The 27452-nt window shown below is 34.8% G+C and overlaps 1 protein-coding gene across 1 annotated transcript in view; it reads right to left on the reverse strand.

Moving 5' to 3' along the window:
* The window catches only part of btaf1 (B-TFIID TATA-box binding protein associated factor 1), a 55880-nt gene that overhangs the window by 18005 nt on the left and 10423 nt on the right, over window positions 1-27452 (reverse strand). The window contains exons 5-22 of the mRNA XM_087279693.1: window positions 25372-25571; window positions 25047-25174; window positions 22777-22906; window positions 22618-22686; window positions 20066-20155; window positions 19887-19982; window positions 17597-17773; window positions 17363-17503; window positions 14087-14211; window positions 13726-13846; window positions 11724-11828; window positions 11493-11642; window positions 9392-9534; window positions 7428-7602; window positions 5206-5409; window positions 2809-3241; window positions 974-1161; window positions 740-893 (exon numbers count right to left, since the gene is read on the reverse strand). Of these exons, the coding sequence (XP_087135819.1) occupies window positions 740-893; window positions 974-1161; window positions 2809-3241; window positions 5206-5409; window positions 7428-7602; window positions 9392-9534; window positions 11493-11642; window positions 11724-11828; window positions 13726-13846; window positions 14087-14211; window positions 17363-17503; window positions 17597-17773; window positions 19887-19982; window positions 20066-20155; window positions 22618-22686; window positions 22777-22906; window positions 25047-25174; window positions 25372-25571 (2829 nt within the window). The remainder of the gene's footprint in view (window positions 1-739; window positions 894-973; window positions 1162-2808; window positions 3242-5205; window positions 5410-7427; window positions 7603-9391; window positions 9535-11492; window positions 11643-11723; window positions 11829-13725; window positions 13847-14086; window positions 14212-17362; window positions 17504-17596; window positions 17774-19886; window positions 19983-20065; window positions 20156-22617; window positions 22687-22776; window positions 22907-25046; window positions 25175-25371; window positions 25572-27452) is intronic.

Raw genomic sequence — 27452 nt, forward strand, 5'->3', positions numbered from 1 at the left:
AGATCGGAGAAGTCAATGATTCATTTGAATTATTTAGCCTAACAAGTTTAGTTTTCCAAAATAAGTTTCTCAAATTAAAATATATTGTGTTCAAAGGGGAAAAAGGTTTTGTTTTTTTACCCAGACATTTTAAAGGAATATATTTTAGAGCAGTAATCACAACATCGTAAAACTGTGAAAATTTTATCCAAGATTTTCATACCGTCAGAATCTTGTTCTGTCTTTAAAGGGAATCAGTTACTCATTCTCCACTTGTTCCAAACCTGTCTGAGTTCCACAAATATAATAAAAAAATAAAATAAAAATCTTACTTTGACATGTCAGCGACTGTCATAGTATTTTGTTCCTATTATGGATGTCAATGGCATCTTTTTTTCCAACATTATTCAAGAAAATCATGTTTTATGTTCAACAGAAGAAAGAAATTTATAAAGATGTAGGCCCACTCAGACTCATTGTTGGGAGAACAATGAAAATATTTTGGTAAAGTTAAAATAGTTTTTTTTCCCCCTCAACAACATGGCAAGTGAGTAAATCTACAGTTTGGTCTATAATGCAAGTGTTATCTTGCCTTTCACAGAAAAAAAAGTTTGTCAAATAAAGATTTTTTAAGCTTCTGTTTGTATTAACGAAAAAAAAAAACACCACTATCAGGACCTCCTCGCACAATTCTCAAACTACTTTCCTTGAATGTCAAAAAGGTCAAGATGATGAGCAAAATTAATTAAAGCCAGCATACCAAATTCCTGAGCATCCAGTGCATTCCTCAATGGGCCGGTCATAGACTCCCACAGATAGGGCAGAGTTTTTGTCAACTCTTTGCTGAAATGTCTGGCAACAGTCATCAGGCAGAACTCTGCCCCTCTCCTCTGGATGAGACACGGCTTCTTGCTCTGGTTTTGTTCAAAAGACATTGCTAGAATCACTTACATGAAGAAACCACAGTGAAGCAGCGGATTACTTCTATAAATACCTCATCTGTTTCTGTGCTTATGCTGCCCCCGACGGGCAGGTCATTGTTAGTGTTGCTTTTAGGGGTTTTGGGGGTCGGTCCTCTTTTACTGGTGATGGCAAACGCTGCTTTCTGATGCCGGTACAGAGTGATGATGCCCTTTGTTTTGTTCACCATGTGATGCATTGCATCCTTCTCTGCCACTGAAGCTGCAAGAGTGAAGACACAGCACCTCTAAGTATCCCATGAAATGACAGGGCTCACATTAGCAACTTAAATGGCAACACACAAACTAAAAAGCATAAAAACCACAGTGTTTCAGGAATATACCAATATGTTAAATAAATATTAGGGCTGCACGATATTGGAAAAATTGTACATTGTAATATTTTTTTATTTTGCTAAATATATATTGCGATATGAATACAATTCCACAAGACAAAATTATAGAAATTATAGAAAGAAATTATAAATGTTATAATCGATTGGGATGATTCTGCAGTGGGAGTGCATCTACATAAAATCTAAGAAACAATCTATAAACGTTTTGGTGTTCCCAGACATGTTTTTGTTCTGGCCTGTGCTATTTGCAGTGCATTTCTGTACTTGCATGTGTTGAGAGTATTTTCATGAATAACAATCTCTAAATACAATCAAGAAAAAGATACAATTGACATTTTATTAGAGTACAGTAACTGAATAATAAAAAAAAAGAAAAAAATTGCAGTTAAGGTCACAAATGGTACAATTTATAATACCTGAATGTTTAAAAAAACAAAAACAAAAAAACAAAACAAAAAAACATGGGCATCAAAAACACGTGCAAATTATAAATACAAACTTAACCATTGCATATCTTGCAATGTGACTATTGCGATCACATTGAGATATCGATGGTGAAACGATTTATTGTACAGCCCTAATGAACAAATTTTTTTATTTTACATCATTTAAATGTATAGAAAATGTGAAACTGAGTTTTCATTTTACATGTGGACACTGAATTATATTTTCAAGATTAGCTAAAATGGCTTAATAGTAATAGTTTTTTTTATTATTTTTATTGTTATCATTATACTTGTATATAACAATAACATGTAAAACACAAATGAACACGTTTTTAAATAAACTACGTATTCTTTTAATCTAAACCTAGCATGTGCACCTAGAAACATAGAACTAGCATGTGCACATTGTCGACACGACAGCCCATCTACACTTGTAGTGATCTGTGAATATTATTTTGTTTGATCTGAGAAAAAAAGTTTAACAATATATTCTAAATAATAATAAAAATAATAACAACAAGAACAACAACAACATATTCTTATAATTAAATAATAATAAAAAAAATATATTCTTAAAAATAAAATAATAATAACAACAACAACAACAACAACAACAATAATATTCTTAAATTAAATAAATAATAATAATAAAATAATAATAACAAAAACAACAATATATTCTTAAAAATAAAATATGAATAAAATAATATTATATTATTTAAAATAAAATAATAATATAGTAATAATGATAATATATTCTTAAACATAAAATAATAATAAAATAACAACAACAACATATTCTTAAAAATAAAATAATAATAATAATAATAATATATTTATACAAATAAAATAATAATGATAATAAAATAATAATGTTCTTAAAAATAAAAAGTAAAAGTAAAATTAAATTAATTACAATAAATTTATATATATATATATATATATATATATATATATATATATATATATATATATATATATATATATATATATATATATATATATAAACCTTTTAACTGAAATATTAAATCAAATTAAAAATAATTGGAGCTAAGGTCTTTGCCTTACCTTTACTGCTCTCCTGTATTGGAGTGCTAGCTGGCGGGACGGGACATGCAGCACTAGGCGTGAGCATGGGGTCCACACAAACTGAGCTGCAGAGATTCTTCACAATCTTTGCATTAGGACACGGAGATCTGGCAGCACACAGCTGCAGCAGATGTGCGATGTTGGATGCCGCGCAACCCTGGACGAGGCTGTTTTCCTCCCGCCGGGCCGCCTCCATCAGGGGCCGCACCACAGGATTGAGTTTATCCGGCAACATCCCCAGGCCCACCACAGCGCAGGCAGTGAAGGTGTGCACTCTGAGCTGCAGCTGCTGCCATTCGGCGCTGGTCTCACACACTGTGGACTGAGCCTGAATTCGCTTGCTGTCTAGTGGCTGGAACTGACGAGACTTTAGGTTCAGAGTGGAGGTGCTTTCAGAGAAGATGGTGGTTACCTAGATGAACATTTAAAACAAGCTTGAATACTTGGTCATTAGCTGTTTCCATCCAAAAATGCAAAATAACTTTATGCACAAAACTGGATTATCGCAAAAAAGATGTGCAAATAAAGCAGCGTTTTCATCCAACGAGTCAAAGCGAACAAAAATTGTCACTTCCTGATTATCTGCTGCCAAATTTTAACAGTAAATACGGAATTTGCTGCGATAAGAGAAGCTGTTTAAATGTTTTCTTCATTTAATAAATGACTTAAACATTAATCCTGACATGCAGTGAATTCACAGTGGCGTTTAAAGGCGTGAAAAAAAAACACCAATACTGAAACCGTTACAGGGTTTTAGAATGACCAAAACAACATTTCAGATGTTTTACAGTGTGCTGAGCCTGCTGGTTTATGCATTTTATCACCACATGATCTTTTATAACAGAAGTCACATGACCATTTTTAATGCGCATACTGAAATTAGTTCTTTAAAAGTGTGTCACAGTTTATGCGCATCTTTTCTTTTCAAATAAAAAGTTTTAATCTCTTACTCAGTTATGCCCATGTTTTTTTATCCACATTTTTAAAATTATGCACATCTTGCCGTTTCCATCAATCGTTTTTCATGCGCATAAAAATAGGTGGATGGAACGTAGCTATTGAGTCATCAAGATGATTAATAAAGTAGTCATTTTTAACCATCAAGAAACATTAAATATTTGCATACAGTGCATGTATAATAAACATACACATTTTTTATGAATGTTATGAATATTTAAATGGAGTATCTTACTATAGTAATTTTATTATTATTGTTATAGCAATTATATTATTTTCTACACAACACGTATATAATTTAAATATTATAACTAATATATTCACTTGTATAATTATTAGTATTGTACAGCTATAAGGGTTGGGCAATGTCAACCAATTTGGCATCGTACGATGTCTAATGTTAAACATCGCGATGGACGAAGGCATCGTTGTCGTAGGCGAAAAAATCATAAATAAAGTTAAGTTACACACAAATTACCACCTGTCAATCACTTTTTCCGCGACACTCTGGGCTGAATAGGCAGAGTAATCTGTGTCGTTATAATGGCGTTGACAAACTTGGTTGGAAAGAAAGGTGCACAACCAACAGGAACCAACCAACAGTCTCTGAGGTTTTCGCTAAAATTTCTATTAAGTACAAGCGTGAAAGCAAAAGATTGAGGTAGTGTACTGATGCTGTGACACGTTACCTGGTAAATTCAAAAGACGAAAGAGTCATTAGATAAAGACAAGATTAATTAAATAGAGAGACACAATCCAGCAGTACATCCTTGATAAACTGTTCGAAGTGCACTGCTCTCTGGGCTGACTGCTGGAGCTTAGACGCTGCAGCGCATGACAGAGTTTGTGTGCGTGTGTGTGTGGTCACGTGATGTCGGTTTTCAGTGGTAGAGTGTGGAGATCTTTTCAGAAAAGCTAGGTGAAACGTCAGTGTGGACGTGGATCATTTTTATTCTAAAGTGTCATTTTAAAACCAAGACGTGTTAGTGTAAACGGGGCCGTGAGTATTTTTCGCGAGGGGGTTGCTGCTGTGAAGGGGGCAGGGCAGAGGATGGCAATGCCGGCTCAGCATCATGCTGTCTATTAGCAATCGCCGATGGACAATGGCATCATCTATCGACCCAACCCTAATAAATATTTTTTTTAATAACATTAGATATTACATTGAAATAATATTACATTCCTATACATTACAGTAACATAACACTTTCGATTTTACATTCAACATCTGTATTATATACATTATATTTAATGTTATTACGTTACTATATTAATTAACAGGATGGAATATTTATGTTAGTTAAATAATAACAAGTTTTTGTTATCATCATCATGAGTTTGCGGACCATGTAAGCCTTGAGTCCATAAAGGACCATGCTATGCAACTTGTCTATTTTTAAAAATATATATTGGACTAACCAGCTCATTGGCCTGATCGATGGTGAAGACAGTGGAGTTGATTCGTTCTCTCACGTCAATGTGGGCATCAGCCAGTAGCGCTATGAGCTGTTTGCATTCGTTCTGCATACGAGTGAAAGGAATGGCGATCTCGTCATAGTAGAGCTGCTCTGACAGGATGACCAGCAGTCGAGGCTGAACCACACTAGAAAGCAGCTCACATTCCTGCAATACAGAACAGCACATTATTAAACAAAAACATTCAGAATTTACCAATACTTCTCATCATACTTTCCCAGTTGACCAAATAGCCTATATTAAGATTTTTTTAATTGGTATTTAACAAGACCATACATGGTAGCATATGATATAAAATAAGAAAAATTACAGACTTAGTCTTAGTTTTCTTTTTTTGCCTCAAAATAAAAAAATAAATTAATTAAAAACAAACATATCTTCTGAAAAAAAAAAAAAAATTGAGCAAGTTTACAAATAAAGGAGTAAATAAGAGACAAAAAAATCTCTTTAGGGCAATATTTCCTATTTCCAGTAGTTTACTGTGTATTAGAGCTGATACCAACAGAACAGGGTAAGCCTCTAATATAGTCCAAAACAAGATTCCAGGTGTTGTAAAAAGATTTGAGATCCTGCAAGTAAACATCTTAATTTCTCAAGTTTTATGCAGCTAAAGATGTCTCAAATCCACATGTCATGTGATGGAGGAATGACCTGTTTTTATTTGAGAAGAATGGCCCATCCAGCTAAAAGTAGAAAAAGCAATAACCTGGCGAGATGCAATAGTCAAGTCAACTCTCTCTGAAATGCCAAAAAGGGCAGTCATGAACAATTGTCAGCTGCGGGCAACTCTAGAACATATAGAGTTGGTTAACAGAACTATATTAAGATTAAGAAATGTTTTTGTACTAAATGTTTTTCAAAGTGTTAGATTTAGATATGCAAATAAGAAATTATTTTATTGAACATGCTGTAATTTAGATACATTATATCACAAATGTGAGGACTAGAAGTCGGGGTCAAAATTCTGATTTCTGCATAATTTAGTTTTGCAGAATTTCTACAGCAAAAGCTTTATACAGAAAAAAAAAAAGACTAAAATGTTGTTTATAATCAGGCTATTGAGTTTTTGAGGAGTATATTCTTCGGCACAAAGGGCTGCATGATTTAGTAAAATGTGACATTGCAATAATTAATTGTTCTGTGATATACTGCATCTATGCAATTCATTGAATAGCACTATTTGGAAAGAATTTAAAGTCACACTTCCTTTTAAGCTATTAGCAACCAATTAACTATGACTTTTGCTTCAATAAGCTCGCAATTTGCTCTGTATTAATTATTATTAAAGTAGTTTAGATATTGGGCATGATGTAGAATAAGATCATGCAGAATATGTAGTTTATAAGTACTTATAAGCAGTCAATGTTTCGATAATATGCATGCTAATCAGCAAATAGTGAGAATGGGTCTTTAAAGTGTTATTAAATGTATTTGTTTTGATTGATAGGGATGATTATGTAGGGAAGTGAATCATGCATAAAATGTAATGAATAAAAGCATAAATACAATAAAGCAAAAAAAAAAAAAAGTAAAATAAGCAGTGCATGTTTTGTAAATAAAAAAAATTACACTGAAAAGTCTTTATTGTAAAAATTTATTGACAATTATTGTTTATTAAACTTCCAATGGATAAAATGTCTTGTACCTGAATACTTAAATCACTTTCATGCCTTAAAAACATCCAAATTATAAAAGTTCACTCTATTATAGTTAAACTCTGCAAGAACATGCACATCTCATGTTCTGAACTTTGACTTATGCTCAAATATAATTAACACAACATTGGACATCTATGTGATGTGACTACACACAGATACACACATTGCAATATCGATGCTGAAACGATATATTCTGCAGGCCTAACACAAAGAAAAGCAGCAAAGGACACAATTAAGTATATTTTGGATGTTTTCTTCTATTAGATGGAAAAAAAACACTTTAAATGCCAAAATGGTTAAAACTCAATTGAGTTGCATGAAAAAAAAACAAGTTTGTTTGTAATGTATAAAATATGATAAATAAAATAGAATGAATACAAACGGAATAGAATAAACATAAAATTTTATAAAAAATATATAACAAAATAAAATGTGATGAATAGAAACAATTGGATAAAATTAATAGAACAGAAAAACTAAATAGAATAAAGACTTTCCAGTTCTCACCTTCTGAAGGCCGGCCCACTCACAGATGACCATGGAAACTGCAATCCGCTGCAGGGCTGATTTGGAATTGAGGTGGAAGAGTAAAAGTTGAGCGAGAGACTCTGCAGGACGGAGCTCTAGGGAAGAGCTGTTCAACCGTGGGTCACATATACAACTGCACAGCGCCCCCAACAGCCTAGGATGACAAAAACAATTCACACTCAATTATGGCCCTCAGAAACAGAGAGAAGTTAGTTTAAAGCTGCAGTCTGTATGTTTGGCCTCATTTTTAAATCGCAATCTCAGTTTAAACCCTGCAGTTACAAGCTAATTGACAACTTAACATGTATTTTGCGCATTGGTGTGGATAAATCTAATGTTGCAAGTAGTATTTGTGGATCAGTAAGAGCAACGAGGCGAATCCTGTACTTCACGATACCAGAGTATTGTCTGATTTTATTATATTTGAAAACAACGTATAAAAGTTTAACATAACAACACGGGTGACATTTAGCATGTTTTAGAGTTGCTCGATTTCGATTTTTCTACATTTGCATCTCTAATTGTCCTTATGCATGGATTACTACAATAGAATAATGATACAAATTAAACCGTGCTTGCTTTAACAGTCTAACAGCATTTAGGTACAGAAATTCATTGTATGAATAACTAAAAAGTAATCTATGTTAAAGCTAGCTACTAACTTAAGTACTTGAAATCTTACACACTCGCATACCCTACAAACAAATCTAAATGAGAAACTTTTACTCTATTTGGGTTCAACTTGGCAGTGACTCCACAAATCATGTGCTCTGAAGTGTGAAATTGATATATTAAAATAATATATTGTGCAGCCCTGCTAGTTAGAGTAGTTTAATATACAGTATATACAGACCAGGATTATTATAGTATATTCTTGCCTTTTTTTTATTTACTGTAAATTTTCGATTAGTTTGAATTAGCTTCATTAATGATTTAGTTAGTTTTGTTTTTTATTTTGTAAATAACAAAAAACTTTTTATAAATTGAGTTTCAGTTTTATTCATTCTAGTTTAACAGATCTAACAGTACAAATGCCACCAAAGCAAAGTTTAATGTTGGCACAGCTCATGGTAATTCTTGTGCAAACCTCTAAGTTATACTATTAAAATAACAGTTTAAACAAACATTAAATCCACAAATGCAGCTTAAATCAAAGTACAAATTATGAAGAATTCAGACACAAGCACTTTGGTAATATTGGAATATTTTGGTTTCAAAGTCATGGACATCGAACAAAAACAGGTAATTTGTTCGAGCTGTCGCAAAGTTGCCATAACACAAGGAGAGTGTTAAATGTTGTGATATTTTGTGTAGCATCTGTGATAATTATTTAGTTTTTAGAGAATATAAACTACAGAAAGGCTCTTATCAGCCATGTTTGTTTGCGGAGTGTTCTGTACTTTTACAATTCTTATTTTTTTGTTGCTACCTCCCTAATTTGACTCAAGTTAACCTGAAGTTCAACTAATTTAAGTTTAACTTTATTTGTGCTTACTGTTTGCTCTAGAAAAAAACTATAATGTTTAATTTCTGAATATTTTAAAACAAACTTGAATAAATGTGTGAGTAAATAATCTTTTTAGTAATATCCTTTTTTTTTTAAACATTCACTTTAGCAGTAAAAAGCAAATACAGATAATTAAGCTGAAGTTTAAATAAAAAATTAAAATTGCAAATCGAAATGTCAAAAAATAATAAAATGAATAAATAAATCGTAATCAGATATTTTCTCCAAATGGCACAGCCCTAAATGGCAGCCTAAAAACTCATCAGCACCACTTTAAAATAAAACATCACAAGCATTACAATGTGAATCGGACTAAGGTTAGGCTTCATTTCGAACACAGGCTGATTATTGTAGTAGGCCCACAATTGCCTTGAGCATTTATATCCAAAAAACGTGTTACGGACTGCAGCTTTAAAGCATTTTCCCTCCCACGCACTTCGCAGCCATTAGACGTGCACGTGTCACCACATAGTCTCGCGTGGCAGGCTCTTCTGTGACGGTCTCGGCTCCGCCAATGTATTCCTGGACTGTTTCCTTGACTGGAACAGATCCCTGTCGGGCCTTTCCTGCAGCTTTCTCCTGTGGATGAACAGAACGAGTCTCAGTGCGAATCTGTTTTTGGATGAGTGGGAAGTGTGAAGGTTGTAGGATGGACTCGCTTCTGCCTCACACAACAAGCCTACAGACCACCTACAGTCCATTCTCAGACATACTTTGCAGAAAAACACCCAATCTGTTGAGCTCCAATCTGAGGTGTTAATTCTCCATTGCGGTTTCAGAGTTATGTCGGTGGTTATTAATTTTAGACAAGCAGAAAATTTGTAGCACAAGCACTAGGGGTGTGAATCTATGATGGTCTCATGGTTTAATTTCCGATTATCATGTAATCGTTTCAATTCAATTTGATATCACTACATCACAATGCATTGACAATACTTTACAAACCATTTTGAATTTTACTTCACAATAATATAATTTTGTTATTAATATACGCAGGTAAAATATTTATGTTTCCATTTCCTCCCTAGAAATAAAAATGGGGGTCCTTTGTTCAACTGTCAGTGAAAGACCAAGTTTTCACCAAGTTAAATATGAGACTTTCAGACATTTTTCAGACCATTATGAATGAAATATTAGACTTTTACAGGGCTAAATGCTAAGGATTTTTTTTGTAATATAATCAGAAAAGACTTTCACTTGACCTATCAAAAAATGTAATGCATTTAACAATAGAAATTGTGTTTAAACATTATACATTTTTTAAATATAGCCATTTCACAAACCCTATAACCCTTACCAAGAATAGAACAAGACATAGCTGTTCAATTACTTCAGTATACAATAATAATAATAATAATTTAATAATATAAAATATAGGTCAGGTCAGTAGAATTTATGTTACGTCTCCAAAGCTTGTTAAAAAAAAAATAGCATACGTTAATGCTTTTAATTTATAGTAGGTTATTAAGAAACATCTGTACTGTAAATGACATGGGCCATAAATAAACAAGACCTTATTTATTAATAATAAAAATAAATAAATAATAATCATAATTATTATTATTGTTATTATTATAATTAAGTTGGATTTCATTTCTTAATAAATAGCCTACTATAATTTACAACCATTAATGATTAATATGATTTATATATAAGATTGAGATGTGTTAGCTAAGTGGTTTTAGGTTTAAGAATAGAATATGTAATATTCTCAATAATTGTAAAGGAGACACAGGCTTTATATGCGCCATTAACATATATTTTATATTAATATGGAAAACAACAATGTTTTTATTAAAACTAATTAGATTTTTTTTTAAATGCGTGTGCATGTAAAACAATATAATTTGCACAAAGAAATGATGGGAGTTTTCTTCAAAGAGTCATTATGGACATTTTACATTATAACTAACATGGTTTAGATTGGGAATAGCTAAAATTTTGCTTTTGAGATTTAAAACATTAAGACTTTAAGACCACGTGGATACCCTGGAAAGACTGTCCCAGCAAACTCAGAAACAGCGATTTGTGCACAGTTTTCAGCTTTTTAAGTAGTTGAAGCTTTTAAATTATTCACTTGCATCTCAACTGCCTTCCTCACATCCTTGTTAAATGACATCAGTATGTTATAATAGGTTATGATCGATAACTGAACAGATACCAAAAATGATCAAATAAACAATTATTTCTGACCCCACTACCATGCACTACATAAAAAGTTTGGGATGGAAAAAAAATTGTAATGCTTTTTATTTAGATAAGTGTATTTTAAAATGAAGCAATGTCAAAAAAGGGAACATTGATCATTACATGATCCTTCAGAAACAATTCTCTTACAGACAGCAAGTTTGTGATGCTACAATATTCAGTGGCTCAAATTATACAGCATGGTGCTAGCAATGTCAAGGTTGTGGGTTCAATCCCCAGGGAAACCAAGTGCTAAATACACCTTCAATGCAATGCAAATCACTCTGGATAAAAGCATCTGCCAAATACATAAATGTGAACGCAAATGTTCTTTTGATCTCCACCTTTACCTTAAAGCGGGCTTTCACTTCCAGCAGCATGTTGGGGTCTATTGGAATGTGTGGCGCTTGCATCATCAAACAGAGCCACGCACCCATCCAGGGACAGCTAGCCGCCACAACATACTGCTGCGGGGCCTGACGCAACAACTCTCTCCACACCTTCAACATATTAATAAGCCATTTAACATATCAATCAGATCAAATATTCAAAGAGCGGAAGAGAGGGAAAAAAATGATTACCTTCTGTATCAGCTCTAGTATCTCCTGGTTGCTCTCCAGGATGCAGGACTGAAAGATGTGTCTCAACATGTCCTGCATGATGGGATTTAGCCACACTGCACAACTCTAGGGGAAAATAAGTGCAAGACATTAATTACTTTAAACGGCAAAACTAAAAAGCTGCTTAAAATAACTTTTCTGGTTAACACAATCTTTTTTTTACAAATCTACTTTTATGTAGGGTTAGGAATCTATTTTTGTTTTTTCGAGTGCCAAATCAATATTGTAACAATGCCTGTATGGTGCTTGAACTTCTACTAAAAAAAGATGCTGTATAATATATTAAAAGTTTAATATTTCATTCAAATAACAGTTTGAAGTATATGTAAACAAAAATAAGTAACAGACCTGCTTTTTTTTCCAGAAATATGACCATATAAAATATAAACTTTTCTGACTTTATGTCCTGACCTACTGTGAGATAAACAATGGAGAAAATACATTTCACTCTAAATGTTTTATTACGGCAATATTTGACATTGTAACTTCTGTCAGTGCATTTTATTAACAACGGTTATCGATAATGTCTTTGCGCTCAATAAAAATCATTCCATTGTTCGTTATCATCTTCACACAGTTCAGTGCTGACATCTTGTGAACAAAGTACCACCAAAACGATTCAAAGCAAGTGTGCAAGCTGCTCATACATCGTGTCAACGTGTCATCGTGTTTTTTTCCAATTTCAAAACTTTTGGCTATTGATTTCTTCAAATAGAAAAGCATGTTTCCAATCCTCTACTAATAATAAATCACAGCTTACAGGGCTCAAAATTGCGACTGATTTGATTGCATATGCACCTGAAATTGCATCTATGCGACCTCAATGGTTTAAAACAGTTTACATGTCAACTTGCTGCAGTAAACAATGCCTGCAACGCTTGCCCCCGCGCTTGCCCCGCCAAGCTCTTTTTATTGGTCCACTGCACTAGAACAGAATGCGAATGGATTGGTTAATATCAGTGTCAATAACTCAGTTCCAAAGACAGGAAGCAACAGCTGCGAAAATGTCGGTCAGGATACGAGAGAATGAAAAACAACACTGACAGATTTAGTTTTAGAAACCACCCAAAGTTACAAATAATGGCAGATCTGATTAGTAATCATGTAATGAATGCCAATCCAGAATTTACACTTTTCGATGAGGGGATAAAAGACTTCCAGTGTTTAAAGTCCACTATGAAAATGACTAAAAACCATTCACCATAAAGCTGGTGGGATCTGTTTCAGGTAACAGTGTTTGCCACTGAATCTACACTAAGCACGAGATGTTCTAACGTTATTTAATCCTTCATTTAATAGTCACGATGCGGTCAGTCGTGCAACTGACAACCCGTTCACCATCGCAAAAGAGCATACATTCACTGAGATGAAACTAATATTGCAGCTCATTAAAAGACCGGTATTGCTATTCAGATGACGCTTAAGTTATGTCAATATCATCTGTGCAATATTAGACACCACCCATAAGAACACAGCACAGTTATTATTGTTAATTCAGTTTATCTCATTCAAGTCCAGCAGCGCGTGCAGAGCCGGTGAGCACATGCAGATTTTTGTTTATGTGTTAGTTGTGATTAGAGTGTTCATATATAATATAATCTGTTAATATAAAACATGTAATAACAGTGCTCATAATTTTTGGTGGGTGCAACTAAATATTGTCTGTTGCACGTAAAGTTTTGAAGTTAGGAGCATCGCTGCTACCAAGAAAAAAGGTCTTTTTCGAGCCCTGGCTCAGTTATTGGAATTGCAACAAAATAGGGCAAATACAGAATTATTTGGGTGCTGAATCTCTTATGTTGATCATTTTCACTTTTCCTTACTTGCCTCCTTTGTGTAACTCAAACAACTGAGGATGGGATCGATTCCTAGGCACCTTTAATAAAGAAGTACTACCAAATGCAGGCCACATGCTAATACTGAAAAAATGTGAGCGCAATTGACTTTACAATGAATATCCAACCTGGTCAGCTTTGGAAAGCAGTGTAAAGAGGGTATCTAGTGCAGCACGACGAACAGAAGCGATGGTATGTCTCAAGAAGGGCCACACTCTAGGAACCAGCACTGTCAGAGACTGTTGTGTGCTGGGAAATCAAGAAATCAAGGTGTGATTTAACCATGTATTAGAGGTTATTGCCATATCAAAAGCAAAAACAAAACGTACAAACAGATCCAATTTGCAAAGGCTTTAAAAAACACGTCAACAACAATAAATACATGAAATAAGAAAAAGAAAATAGTTTAAGATTTTCTTTTTAATTAAAAACTCAGTTATATTAGGAAATTTGGTGCTCCTTTGAGTTTTGAATAGAGAGAGATCTCACCTGCACTGTCGGACCTGTGGGTAGGTAAGCAGGGAGGACAGGAGGGTCATGATGCTGTTAGTCGAGGCTGTGAGATCATCCAGCTCCAGCAGAGCATTCCACAGTGTGTCCACGATGAAGGGCACCTATTCAGTACACATAGAGATTACAAGATGCTTTTCATGCCAGGTAGTTGCAACAATTAAGGGTAATACTTTAGACTAATGGCCCACTAGTTAATGTATTTATTAACATCAAGTATGAATAATCTTATATGGCATTTATTAATCATAGTTCAACATTAACTAATACATTATTAAAATCCAAAGCTGTGCTTGTTAACATTAATGCACTGTAAGTTAACATGAACTAATGTTATTTTACTTAAATAAGATTAACTAACATTACCAAAGATGAATAAATGCAGTAATAAATGTATTACCAATTGTTTGTTTAAGTTAGTAGATGCATTACCTAACGGACCATTATTTTAAAGAGTCACCGAAGTCTTTAAACATTCTTTAAATATACAATTAAAAACAACAAACAAATGAATGCATAAATTAAATGAGACTCCTGTTGACACTTGCTAAAAATGTCCTTAAGAGTTTATTTCATAAAAAAGCCTTCAGCAGACAGTAAAAGCAGGACAGTGCAGTAGAATGTGTTACCCTGGTTGCATTTGCACCATCCCTTTAAATCAAATAACAGGTGCAGCATTAAACGAAATCAACAACTGGAGGACACCATAGTCAAACATGTTTTCGGTGATCTTTGCACATTTCACGATAATGGAGATGGAATGCAGACATATGTTATGCGACTGAACCAACAACAACAACAAAAAGAAGAACTAAATCATGTATGACAACTCGTAAAGCTACATATCACTGAGGCTAAGAAAAGAGCACAAAACCAACAGGTAAATGCCATTAACATTAAATTTCAGGATGTTTATGTAAATACTGTGCCAGTATTTCAAAGGAAATGCATTTCCCCAAAGTCAGAGTACATTTATGTCACTGTAGTTCATGTTACTCTGCATTTGACCCTGCTCTGAAGTAGCTGCTCGCTTATTTCCCCATAATGGCGTTCCTTAAATTGAAACAATTTCCAGTTCCTGCAGTGCAAACACCCTAAAAAGTGTGAGGGAGTGTTTCTGTGAGTAATTCTAAGAATTGTGAAAAAGTTCCTCTAATGCAAATTCCCTTATAGAGACAGTAATAAACAGAGAAATAGCTGCAAATACGAGCTAGATGTTGACTTTATTCTGCAATGGGCAAGTATGCTCTTTTCTGTCGTTTCGCATTATTCAAATGAATCGGAAAGACAAATGACAGAAAACAGTACAAATTTACACATCAAGCACCATAAAAAGCTGTTTTCAATGAAAGTGAATGAGACCAGGAGTCTCGAGACAACAATGGCTGCACCCACTCTTAGGGGAAAGAGTAAAGTCCCTGCTAAAAATCGTCCTTCACTTAAGGGGTAAAAAAAAAATCCATAGTCCCGCAGTAAAGTAGATGAGGTTTTACAGGTGTGGACAATATTGTTGGCAACCTTCTGTTAAAAAAAGAAAAACTAAATAACTGATTAAAAAGTAATGATCAATCAAAAATGACTGAAATTTAACTACTGAAAGTCAGATATTGCTTTCGAATTGTAGTTCAACAGTAGCATTAAATAAGGCAAACTATTGAAACTGGCCTGGATAAAATTAACAGGGTTCATACAGCCACAGCCTAACGAAAATCGAGACTTTTAAGTTCGTTAGCATTGTCATCGGTCATGCATCATTCTAATTCTAAATAGTGAATAGTTTGACAAAATTTAGTCAAGGAGCAAATATAAATAATTTTTACTTTAATGGCGAAGAGATCGCGATTGCATACAGTCTGAGCGCACACACGTGACAAGTGATAAGAGGACTTGCAGTTCATTAAAAAAAGCCTATTTAAGAGCTCGCATACCTGGTGACGTTAAAGCACTCATTTTGCAGAAATTAGTAATTGCACAATACCTGCATTCCCGCGCCGACATTGAGTATAAAAGATTGACAGATCAGAGGCAAGTAAACTAGCCGTCGGAGAGGAGAGCGTGAAATGTGTGTGTAGATCATCGAAATGGCAGGATGTCCGCAGGTAAATTACTCTTGCTAATAACACAGACATCTCTATAGTGAAAACATCCAAAAAGCATTATTCCAACAAAACATTTGATTTTCAGTTGGGTTTTTTTTTTCTGCCACTGCAACACAGAAAGGTGTTTGTCCCGCCACTTACGTTTCACGGAAACTAGACAAGGTCGACTGTGATTGGTCACTTTTCATATAAGTCAAATCACAGATTTGAAATCCCGGTAGTTTGTGCGGGCATTTTTGCATTAAATTGTCACAAAAGTTCAAACACTTTTTAATTTTTTCAGGCGTGAAAATTGCATAGAAGTTCTGCTTTTAATTTCAAGCACTTTTAAGCACTTTTCAACAAAACAAGCCAGTTTTCCAAGTATTCCAGGCCTTGAATTTCTAAAAGCCAATTTCAAGCACTTTAGGCACCTTGTGCGAACCCTGAATTAAGAGTACCAACAATTTTGTACATGTCTGTAAAAGTGTCACACTGCTTAGGTGTAGAGTTAAACAAGCTGAGAGAGAAGTACGGTTTCATAAACATCAGGCAAACAGCCTTCTTTGTAACAAGTACCACGTTATATTGCTTTATATTTGCTGTGGACAGGAACCGAATGGAACAATGTTTCGAACTTTATCAGAAATGGTGAGATGTGGTTGTGCTTCTTGTCTAGGGTGTGAAACCCTCCAAGTCTTTCCGTGAGCAAGCTGGCAGGTTCAGATACATCTGTACCAGCTCTGCTCCTCAACCCTCCAGTTTATTCATGTTGCTAACTTGGTGTTGCTGTGCTGAATGTTTTTCTCCTGTATGACTATAAAATGCATGGATATGAAGCATGTCAAAGGCGAAGTTCCTAAACACACCAACTGATTGCATAATCATCACTGACCAATGGTAGCTCAAATGCGTTTAGTGGCCAAAACAAACTCCCTCAAAAAGTTTGCTTTGGTGAGCAGTTTAAACTGCCAAAACAAACTCTGGAACACTGGATTGTGTTCAAAATGACAATTTCAGTTCTTTTTTTATTCAATTTACTTTGCAGTATACTAGGGTGTTAAGGTCAGAAAGACAGTGATGGGACAACTTGTCAATATTAGACCGTTTTAAGACTTAACACACACACTCTCTACAAGTCTAAAATGGAATGAATGCATAAATAGTAAGCTCATACCTTAGCAGGCTGTAACTGAACCAATCCATCTACCACTGGGATCAAAGCCGCTGCTGCCACAGCACGAACGTCATCATCCAAATCCCGCAGACCTTCTGTAATGGCAGGAAGAACTCGAGGAAGCAGCTCTGCGATCAAATCCTAGGGGTCAACAGAATGTCAAACACTGGTTAAACACATGAAAGCGCAAGTATCACTTTCAAATTGCAGCCAATAAAATTGAGACTGCTCCACCTGTCTGACAGCCAGAGCATATTTGATGCCCAACAGACCGCCGTGTCGAACTTCCCACTGGTCTTCGGTTAGCAGCTTGAGCAGAATGTCTACAGTCATTGCAACGCCACTGTTTTCCATGTGCCTTAAAGCTACACCCAGAGTCTGAGCACATGTCTCTCTGACAGGTGCAACCACCTAGACAGTTAAGAAAGAGAGACGTTTCGAGACAAAAACAAAAAAAAGCAGAATAAAATACAATAAAAATGTAACCTACACTGAAAATACCAGAATGCAACAAACGCAACAAAATAATTGGCTGTTTCTCAATATGCTTTCTTCAGGAATGTTGCACCCTTGTATAAAGTCATCAACTGCCAAAGTGTAGTTCCAATACTCAAGACCATAAGAACGGAGGACGAGGGAAAGTTTCCGGAAGTGTTCTTAGAGGATGCAGTGAAGCAAACTTGAGCAAAAAACTTGCTCGAGAATTGGGCAGCATTGAATTGGGGAGGTGGGCAGCACCAAGGTTATTATAGTTAACAAAAACTAATGAAAAAAAAAACGAAAACTAAAATTGAAAAATCATTTTCGTTAACTAAAATAAAACTTAAATTTTTTTTTTTTTTTTTTTTTACAGAAACTGTATTGTGTACATAAACTAACTGAAGTTAATTAAAATTATATTGATCACATCCTTCATTTTCATCTTTATAAAATGTATTTAATACATACTGTAAGCCTTTTAGAAGCAAATCTATTTCATTCATGATGCCATTTTTTGGCAGAGTTTGAGCCGTACTGCACATCAGAGTTTGTAATCCTGATGCCATGTCCAGATCAAAAGTATTAATTTAGCACAATTGTGTCTAACAATGGATTTGATTTCCGTAGTAGTGATCTTGATCGTGAACGAATGTTTCTTTTTAACCAAATCTTCTAAGTGAACCGGTTGAACAAGTTAACCAAATCAAACGGAATCATTTGAAATGATTTGCGTCTCCAGTGAGCACTTATACACAGGAGGTATCAGGCATGTTAAAAAGTCTGACTCGAAATAAACCAATTTCATAAGTTATTAGAACGGTACACAGAGACCGAATTTGAGAACAGGTGAACTCATAATATTGCGCATGTGTGATTCACTGAACCGAGCAAACAGTACATGACAGCCTGCTGTGACTAAACTAAACTTGAACAACTGCAGCACACGTAAACCGAAGGCTAACAGGAAGTCGTAATGGAATTTGAATAAGTTAATTATGCTTTAGTTGGGTTGCAAAACTTTATTTTATAAAACCTTTTAGATCATGGTAATATTTTAACGCACCGTCACAAAAGATCTGGCTCACGGAAAAGATCTGAACTTTCCATCACTGTGCATCTAACCTCAGAAGCAGCCTTGCATGCAAATTGAATGGTACTTAGGCCTGCTATCTTGTGGGCTGTTTTATTTGAATTTGAGGATAGGTAGATGGTATTGTTCATGTGTCCTCTGAATACAGGTTTCAAAAATATATCTTTTGTTGAGTTTTACAATATTCTGATGAATGTTCTGATTGAATCTTGCACAATACAAATATTCTAATTTATAAAAAATAAAAAAACTAATACTGAAACTAATAAAATTTCAAATAAAACGAAGCACAAAATATAAAAACTAATAAAAACTAGTAAATCTGCCTCTAAAAACTAATTAAAATTGACTGAACTTGAAAAAGTGAAAACGAAATAAAAATTACAACTACTGAAAAATCCAAAACTATTATAACCTTGGGAAGCGCCACATTTTATATAGATTTAAAGTTCAAAGATATAACTTATTTATCGCAGGAATTACCCTAAATGAGACAGTAAAAGTAAACATTATTAAATGCATATACATATTATGAGTCTTTATTTGCTGAAATTCATATTAAAATCGGTTTTATTTTTATTGTGCAAAATTACATTTGTAAGGTTTATATTCACCTTATATATACTGAAATGGGAAAAACAAAAAATCATTGTATGAATGCTGTAATGTTTAAATTAAATTAATTTTAGTTAAAAACGTGACCATCTGAAAGAACACAGCATCTCACTTCTCAGAGGACACGTTCTCAGTTCTCCAGGTCTCCCGAGTTCGTTTTACCGAGGCAACCTGACAAGACTATATAACGCTCTTGAAATTGAGAAACAGCCAATTGTGTCTTTTTAACAATTATTATATATGCAAGTAAATCTTCAAATGTCACTTTTGTTGAACCACTAACAAGCATCAAAGCTTCAGACATTGACAGAGGGATTCAAATATTAGAAATGGACAAACCTCATCCGATACAAAATCTCCAAATCTGTCTAAAGCAAAGACGCACAAGAGTCTGATGACCAAATCCTCCAGCCACTCCTGATGTTGACGCTCCATCTGAAAATGTCAAACATCAAAAAAAGCTTCAGACATTCAACTTAAACTCTGACAGTGATGATGTCCACTGAGCTGGTAAACACCTGTTCTGCTGTGCTGCCAACAGTCTTTCCTCCGCCAGCACCATGACACTTCAGCACTTCCCTCAGTCCTGTGCCAGCACCATGACGAATCTAAAGATGCCAAATAAAAGTTCAGCCACCAAATAATCCAATAAAATGTGTCATTGCTTCATTCTACATACAACTATACATCATGCTTAAGAATGATTCACCCAAAGATATAAATTTGGTTATCATTACTCACTCTCGGCTCATTACAAACCTGTTTATAATGAGCAGTCATTGACTTCCATACTTCAATGGATTTCAATGGCTGATCATTTCAACATTCTTTAGAGTATCTTATATTATGTTTTAAGGAAAGAAAAAAAAATTCATAAAAGTTTAAAAACAACTTGAGTGCAAATAAATGGTGAGAATTTTTATTTTTGGGTGGACTATCTCTTTAAGATCACTTTCTAACAAAATGCATACAATTAGCTGGCATCAGTCAAATAATTTTTTTTTCTAATAGCTCTAACTAAAGCTGTTATGAAATATATAAATCATGGATGAAAAAACTAAAAAGATCTAATCTAGACAAAAAAAAAATTCTAAATAACAAATTTAACAGGCATATTTTTAAAAAATCTACAAAACAAAAATGGACCATAATGGACCCTTTTTAACAAGACTGTCATGACGTGTTTAGCAGTCATTATGATCTCATAATATTTAGATAAAAAAAACAATGTACATTTATAATATATATGCATTTACACATGTTTATAATATCATCTTTGCATCAAATTACAAAAACAATATTTACAGATTATGCGAGGCGTTTCTAAAACTGTATCTATGGTCAGGACAGTAAATTTGACGTTCTCTCTTCTGGCTTCTGTTATCAGTCTCGCACATTTTTTTTCTCTTTCTGAAAGTCTTGTTAACACCATCTGTCATTATTTCAGCAAATGGGATTGTAATCTTTTTTTTTGCTGTACTCTCCGATTCACTGCGCTCTTAGTTTACAAAAACTATGACTACTGCCGCTACTAAGAAACCCGGAAGTGTGAAGAGGCTCCTACTCCAAGATGATGCCTAGACAACCCAAATTTCTAAATAAGAAATTTAACAAGCATATATCTTTTTTTTTAATCAACTTGATTAAATTTAGAATAATATAATGTTATAAATGTTAATAAATACTGTATTATTACAGAATTTTCAAATAAAAATAGCAGATAAATCACATTTGTAGTAAGTACCATCTCAATTAAGGACTGGAAATACATTTAATATTAATAATACATCTGCAATGATTTTTTTAAGGCAATATATTAATACTGCATTTTTAAAGCACTTTTTAATTCCTTACATTTATATTGCGCTTTTTTGGACACTCAAAGTGCTTTACACATTTTTGGGGAGGAATCTGCTCATCCACCACCAGTGTGCAGCAACTACCTGGATGATGTGACAGCAGCCATATTGCGCCAGACCGCACACCACACGCTAGCTGATTGGTGGAGAGAAGACAATTATAATATGTGGATGGTTAGGAAACTATGATGGACAGAGGGCAAATTTTAGCAGGATTTTTAAAAAAAGAGAGTCAGGACCTCGGTTTAACGTCTCATCCGATAGACAGCGCTCACTGAGCAGTATAGAGTCCCAATCAATAAACTGGGGCATTAGGACCCATACAGACTGCAGGTTGAGCAGCCCCTGATGGCCTCACCAAAGCCTGATTTATACTTCTGCGTCAAGTGACCGGCGTAACCCACGGCGCATGCAACGCGGGTGGCTGTGCATTTATACTTCTGCGCGCGGTCTCTGTCGGTCTGCATTAACACTTCCAAAACGCTAGTTGGCAGTGAGGTGTAAATGTTCCTCTGTGTCGAGTTTCTTCACTGCTGTTTTGTTTTCCTGAACACTTTCGGGATGTATAAGTGGCTCAAACTTGCTCGTTTTGAGGCAGGAACCAGCAGACGTGCAACAACTTTAACTATGAGGTAAACACAAAACAAAACTTTCCATCCGGAGCTCCTTCACGGGACTCCACACTTGTAAACAATCGCTCGCACCATTCGCGCGGCTCTCGGTCCCGCCCAGACTCGTCAGCGCTACCAAGCAGACCAATCACAGAGCTTACGCTACGCGTCGTTGCGACGTGTGGTTACATTTTTTGAGAGGTGCACGTCAGTGACGGCCACGGCGAACGACTATGCGTCAGCGCCGTAGCATACGCCGGCGTTTGACGCAGAAGTATAAATCAGCCTTTACATCCTCTCCGGTAGCAACTTTGCTTTCCCACGTCTCCCATCCAGGTACTGACCGGGCGCAATCCTGCTTTGCTTCAGTGGGCGACCATCTGAGAGATGCAAAGAGCTAGCTGCTAGCTGCCAACTTTTTATTGGTCTAATACAATTCCAAAAGCACTGAATCATTAGATTCGTTGTACAAACCTCCTTGCCCTCTGGCCATTGCAGAGCAAGCACATTTAGAAAGAAACAGCACCTTTAACTCCTTAAAAGAATTTTTAGCTATAACATCTAATCTCTACTCTCTGTGTGGGTTTTTTTCTCCAGTACCTCCCACGAGGGATTGAAGAGGTCATTGCACAGTTCATCACAAAAGCTTTCCAGAGGCCATTCCTGAGTCTGTGAAGGAAAAAAAAGTCATAAAAATGATACACTGAATGTGAACAGCTCATAGTAAAATAAAGGCACGCAAGTGTGTAGATCTCACACCTCCTCAAATAAACTGGAGTTATCAGGAACGTTGTCAATTAAGACTTTGCTGTCGTTCGCCGGCTGCTCAATGACTACATTTGTTGTTTTCCGTCGCTTCTCTTCAGGCTCTCCCTCAAAACTGTCATTGCTGTGGGAAAATAAAATAAAATTAGTGTTTAGATTGACCACCACTATGCAGTCATCCTCTTTACAGTCAACCTCAAACACTTTATATACACTGGGAGTCTCCAGGCACACAAAATCTGAACATTACTTTCAATGTATCTATCTTTAAGATGTAAAGGCTGTGCAAAGCATAAAACTGCTCTAAAAAAAACGTCTAACCGACTAATTTAATTCAAGTTTATTTGTATAGCACTTTCTACAATAATTATTGTTTCAAAGCAGCTTTATAAAAGGTGTACATTGCATTACAATCAAACAAAAGTTATTATATACAGACATGGTTAACCTGCAATTTCATAGTATATAGATGACGTTTATGTGTACAGTACATGTTTAATGCAGTGTATTTGTGCATTGATTAACTAAGAGAAACAGAAAAAACAGGTATGACAACACTATCAAGCATCTCTTTGTGCAAGCCAAATCTGCAGAACCTTCACCCGACATTATTTTACTGAGGTTTTGCATACAAATTATCAGCTTTCAAATGTGTTACACACCCTACAACTGTGATTCTTGTATGGACAGCATAGTTTAAGGCCCAATCCTACCCCTTGGACCTTCCCTTTACCCTTAGGGGTGTCCTAATTCTCTTTAGCTTGAAGGCGTAGGGCTAAGGGGAAGGGATAGATGGCCCTTGAAAGTGATATTTTTCAGGACCACACTAAAAACCAAGGGGTACGAAAATTTCCCAGAATACACCAGCTACAACAACAGCATGGCTGCACATGGAAGTCAGGACATGCACAAATTTAAGAATTTTGTCATTATTGCGAATTTCTACAAAAAAACTGGCATGTTTTATTACATTCATAACCGTGTTCATGTTTTACTGTAATGCTTTTTTCTTTTAAATAAAACTCACCAAATTTCACCATGTATAATCGCTAATAATAACTCCGGTATAGTAGTCCCACAACATTCTGACACTCTAATATCCTGTCAGAAAAGTCTAGTGGCTGGGAATGAGTTTTACAGTGTCTGGTATACTATTAATGTTGTTTGTGTGTGTTTACATGGATGAATATGGCCACTGTGTAAATGCACAGTACAGTTACGAGTTTGCCACATTATATCGTTATGATAACATGATATTGTTGCCTTCAGTGATTTCCTGAAGATAAATACAACTGGAATTCCTAGTCACCGTCATCAATCTCATATGAAGTAAATGATCGTAATGATGATTTGTGCGGGTGTTGTAGTGCCGTTTTATTTCTTAGGGGTAAATTTTGAAGCCCTTCCCCTTCACACTCCATTTCAAGGGCCAAAGGAAAGAGAAAAGGTAGATGTATAAAAACAGAATTGAGATTGGGCCTAAATATGGAGTTATTTAGTTATGTTCAAGGTGTTGCAAGACAATAAAGCTATCAAACGTACAGTAAAACAACAGTACACAAAAACTGCTAATAAAAGAAGAATGTTACTTAATTGTAATGTAATAACATGCATTAAAACGTGCAAAAAAACATGCTTTTTGTAAAACTGCTTTTGATTAATTATAGTGAAAAGCACTATACAAAAAATCTTGTATCATGTATTCATTTTGCTTACTTGATATCAAGAAAAAGCATTTGAAGGAAACATACATTTATGCATTCAGCATAGCTAGCTATAATGTTTGTTCATGCGTTCCCTGAGATTCCAACCCTTGACCCATTGCCTTCTGTTAACATTTGACCTATATAAATGTTATAAAGTGGCAACCACTTTCAATTGATAGAGCCAGAGCCTCAGGGATAATACAAATCAGTTCAAGTTTATTTGTAAAGTGCTTTTCACAATAATTATTGTTTCAAAGCAGCTTTAGAAAAGGTGTGAATTATTGCATTGCAATCAAAATCAGAAAAGCTAAGGTTATTAGGTACTATAAACGTATTAGTAACTAATAACTTTAGAATTGAAAGTAACTATGTATACAAGTAGTTAATCTGCAGTTATGTAGTATATAGGTGATGTCCGGTTAAATGTTCATTGAAGAGTGTTTGTGTATTAAGTCAATTCAATCCAATTAATGTGTTGTCCTCAAAGTCCTTAGTTGATTGCCATCATCTTTTTAAAGGTCTTAGATTTAATCAAATCAATGAGCAATCAATCTCTACCTCTTCTCATTAGAATCCACGTCTCTGGATCTCTGCTTTGCCACCAGTTTTGCCATCCTCTTTGCCTTGTTCTTCTGTCGATTGCTCATGCCTGGACGAAACTCTGAATCTATGAGCTCTGCAGCTGGCTGAAGAAAAGTACAGACAAAAAATACATCTAAAGAGGACCTGATTTACACCAAAAAAAAAACCCAATGACAAATACACTTGCAATGATATACTTGGTTTCTCCTCATACTCTAATTTCCCTCATGCTCTTAAGCTTTACAAAAGCAAGAGTTTTTTCATGAGGTGTTTGTGATTAAGACATTCTTGCACAACTCACCAAATGATTGCGTGAGAAGTGACAGCCCAGGCTTTTTCCAGGCTGTGTTCTGTTGGTACTGGAGGCGCAAGCGTCCTCCAGGTCCTCATCATTAAAAAGCTCCTCTGTGTCCATGCCGATCGCCGCTCCCATATCCAATCCCAGCTTCTTCTGTAACTGCTTCCTCTGCCGGGCCAAGCGCTCTTTGGGATCTGTCTCACCTAAAGAGCAGAATCCAATCAAAAATCACAATGGCTTCTTTTAGACAAACTATGAACAAAGAAATAGTCATTGCATACAGGAAAATAAACTACATATGTAACTATGCCATGGTTTGTATAGAGTATGTCTCTTGTTTCTACATATATATATATATATATATATATATATATATATATATATATATATATATATATATATATATATATATATATATATATATATATATATATATATATATATATATATGGGAGCAATGTGGACCTAAATCTGCTCTAACATATATACACTTGCATTAACATTTATTATTATTATTATTATTAATTAAATGTATTTATTTATACCACTTTCCATTTCTGATGGGGATGGGACCAATGGGATAGTAAGCCCAATCAAGAATGTGACTGTCTAACTATACAAGAATGTAAGAATTGCATGTGATTTTTCTGGTGACTTGTATGTTCCGTTATTTATGCATTTCCCCCACTCTTTTTTTGTTAATAACTGGCAAAAAAAAAAAAAAAAAAAAAAATGCAATGCCAAAAACCAAATAGGCTGTTTAATTTTGTCACCCAATACAAAAATGTTGGTAACACTGAGTATTTAGTAGACTGTCTTTTTAATATCTGTTGATGCTGCTTTTCAAGAAACATTTAACTGACTATAAGAAATATTGCAAGAACACCAACACTAACCCTAACCCCAACCTAACAGTCTACTTATAATCTAATGAAAATTAGTTGGCGTGTAGATGCAATGTAACTTAAATTCAACAAACGGACCATCAAAATAAAGTGTGACCAAAATATCTACAATATTCTGCTCTTTAGATGTTACACATTTTATTGTCCACTGGTAAACTCACAACCACTGTGAGCAAATGTAATCAATTCATCTAGGTATAGTTACAGTTCATATAATTTTAACTCCACTTAAGCAAAAAGTGTGGAAAAAAAATACTATTCAAATGTCTTCCACACAGACATGCAAATAAATGCACACTTATCCACTGCACCTCTTATTCATGTACAGGACAAAGAAAGTCAAATCAACTTCAGTCAAATTCAGCCAAAGCAATTCAATGGTATTAAATCAGACTCTTTAAAATGACAGAGTCATTTGTATTACCTTCACAGAAGTGAATAAGTCACGGTTGCATTTGAGGTAATTGATGTTTGTGACACAAAATGTGGCAGGTAAATCAAGAGTATACTTTCCGTCATAAAACACACAGACTTGCAAAGAAAACTTAAAATTAATATCCTGCACCAACATCAGCACAATAAAAGATTCATCCCTGCCAGTAGTCTAATTTATTGCCTGAAATTATGAGAGACAATAAGTTAATCCCCTCACTAAGCACTCATCACTATTGTTTTTTTGTTGTTTCTAGTACTTTGTTGTTGTTTTTTTTCAGTCGCCTCCATTTTCTTTTAGACAGCAAAATTATGACCTGGACCAGTGTTAATTTCAAACTCAGTGTAATTTTCTCATGTGCATTCGCTGTGCGCTCTCTCAAGATTCAGCAATGGGATTTTCACATGTGTCAGAAATATAAATGCCTGTGGTAAACATGACATGGGATTACTTCAATGGTTTAAGTGGTTATTTACATTTAATAAAAACATGTTCCTGTTAAGGAAATTGAAAAAAAAAAATTGGTGTGTGTGTATGTGTAGAGTTTATGCTATAGAACAAAACTTTCAAGCATCGCCAATTTTTGTTATGTTAACCACAGACTTTATTTTACCAAAGAATATTTCCATTGTAAAACCCCATAGGAAAATGTAGAGGGAACTCCCACTGAATTTACCTTTTGGGTGTTGACATCATTACTGCACACCCCAATTATAAAAAAAAGCCCTCCAAATCACAAGCGTCAA

The sequence above is a fragment of the Danio rerio genome, chromosome 13 (genome assembly GCF_052040795.2).
Source record: "Danio rerio strain M-AB ecotype USA chromosome 13, GRCz13ab, whole genome shotgun sequence".
NCBI lineage: Eukaryota > Metazoa > Chordata > Actinopteri > Cypriniformes > Danionidae > Danio > Danio rerio.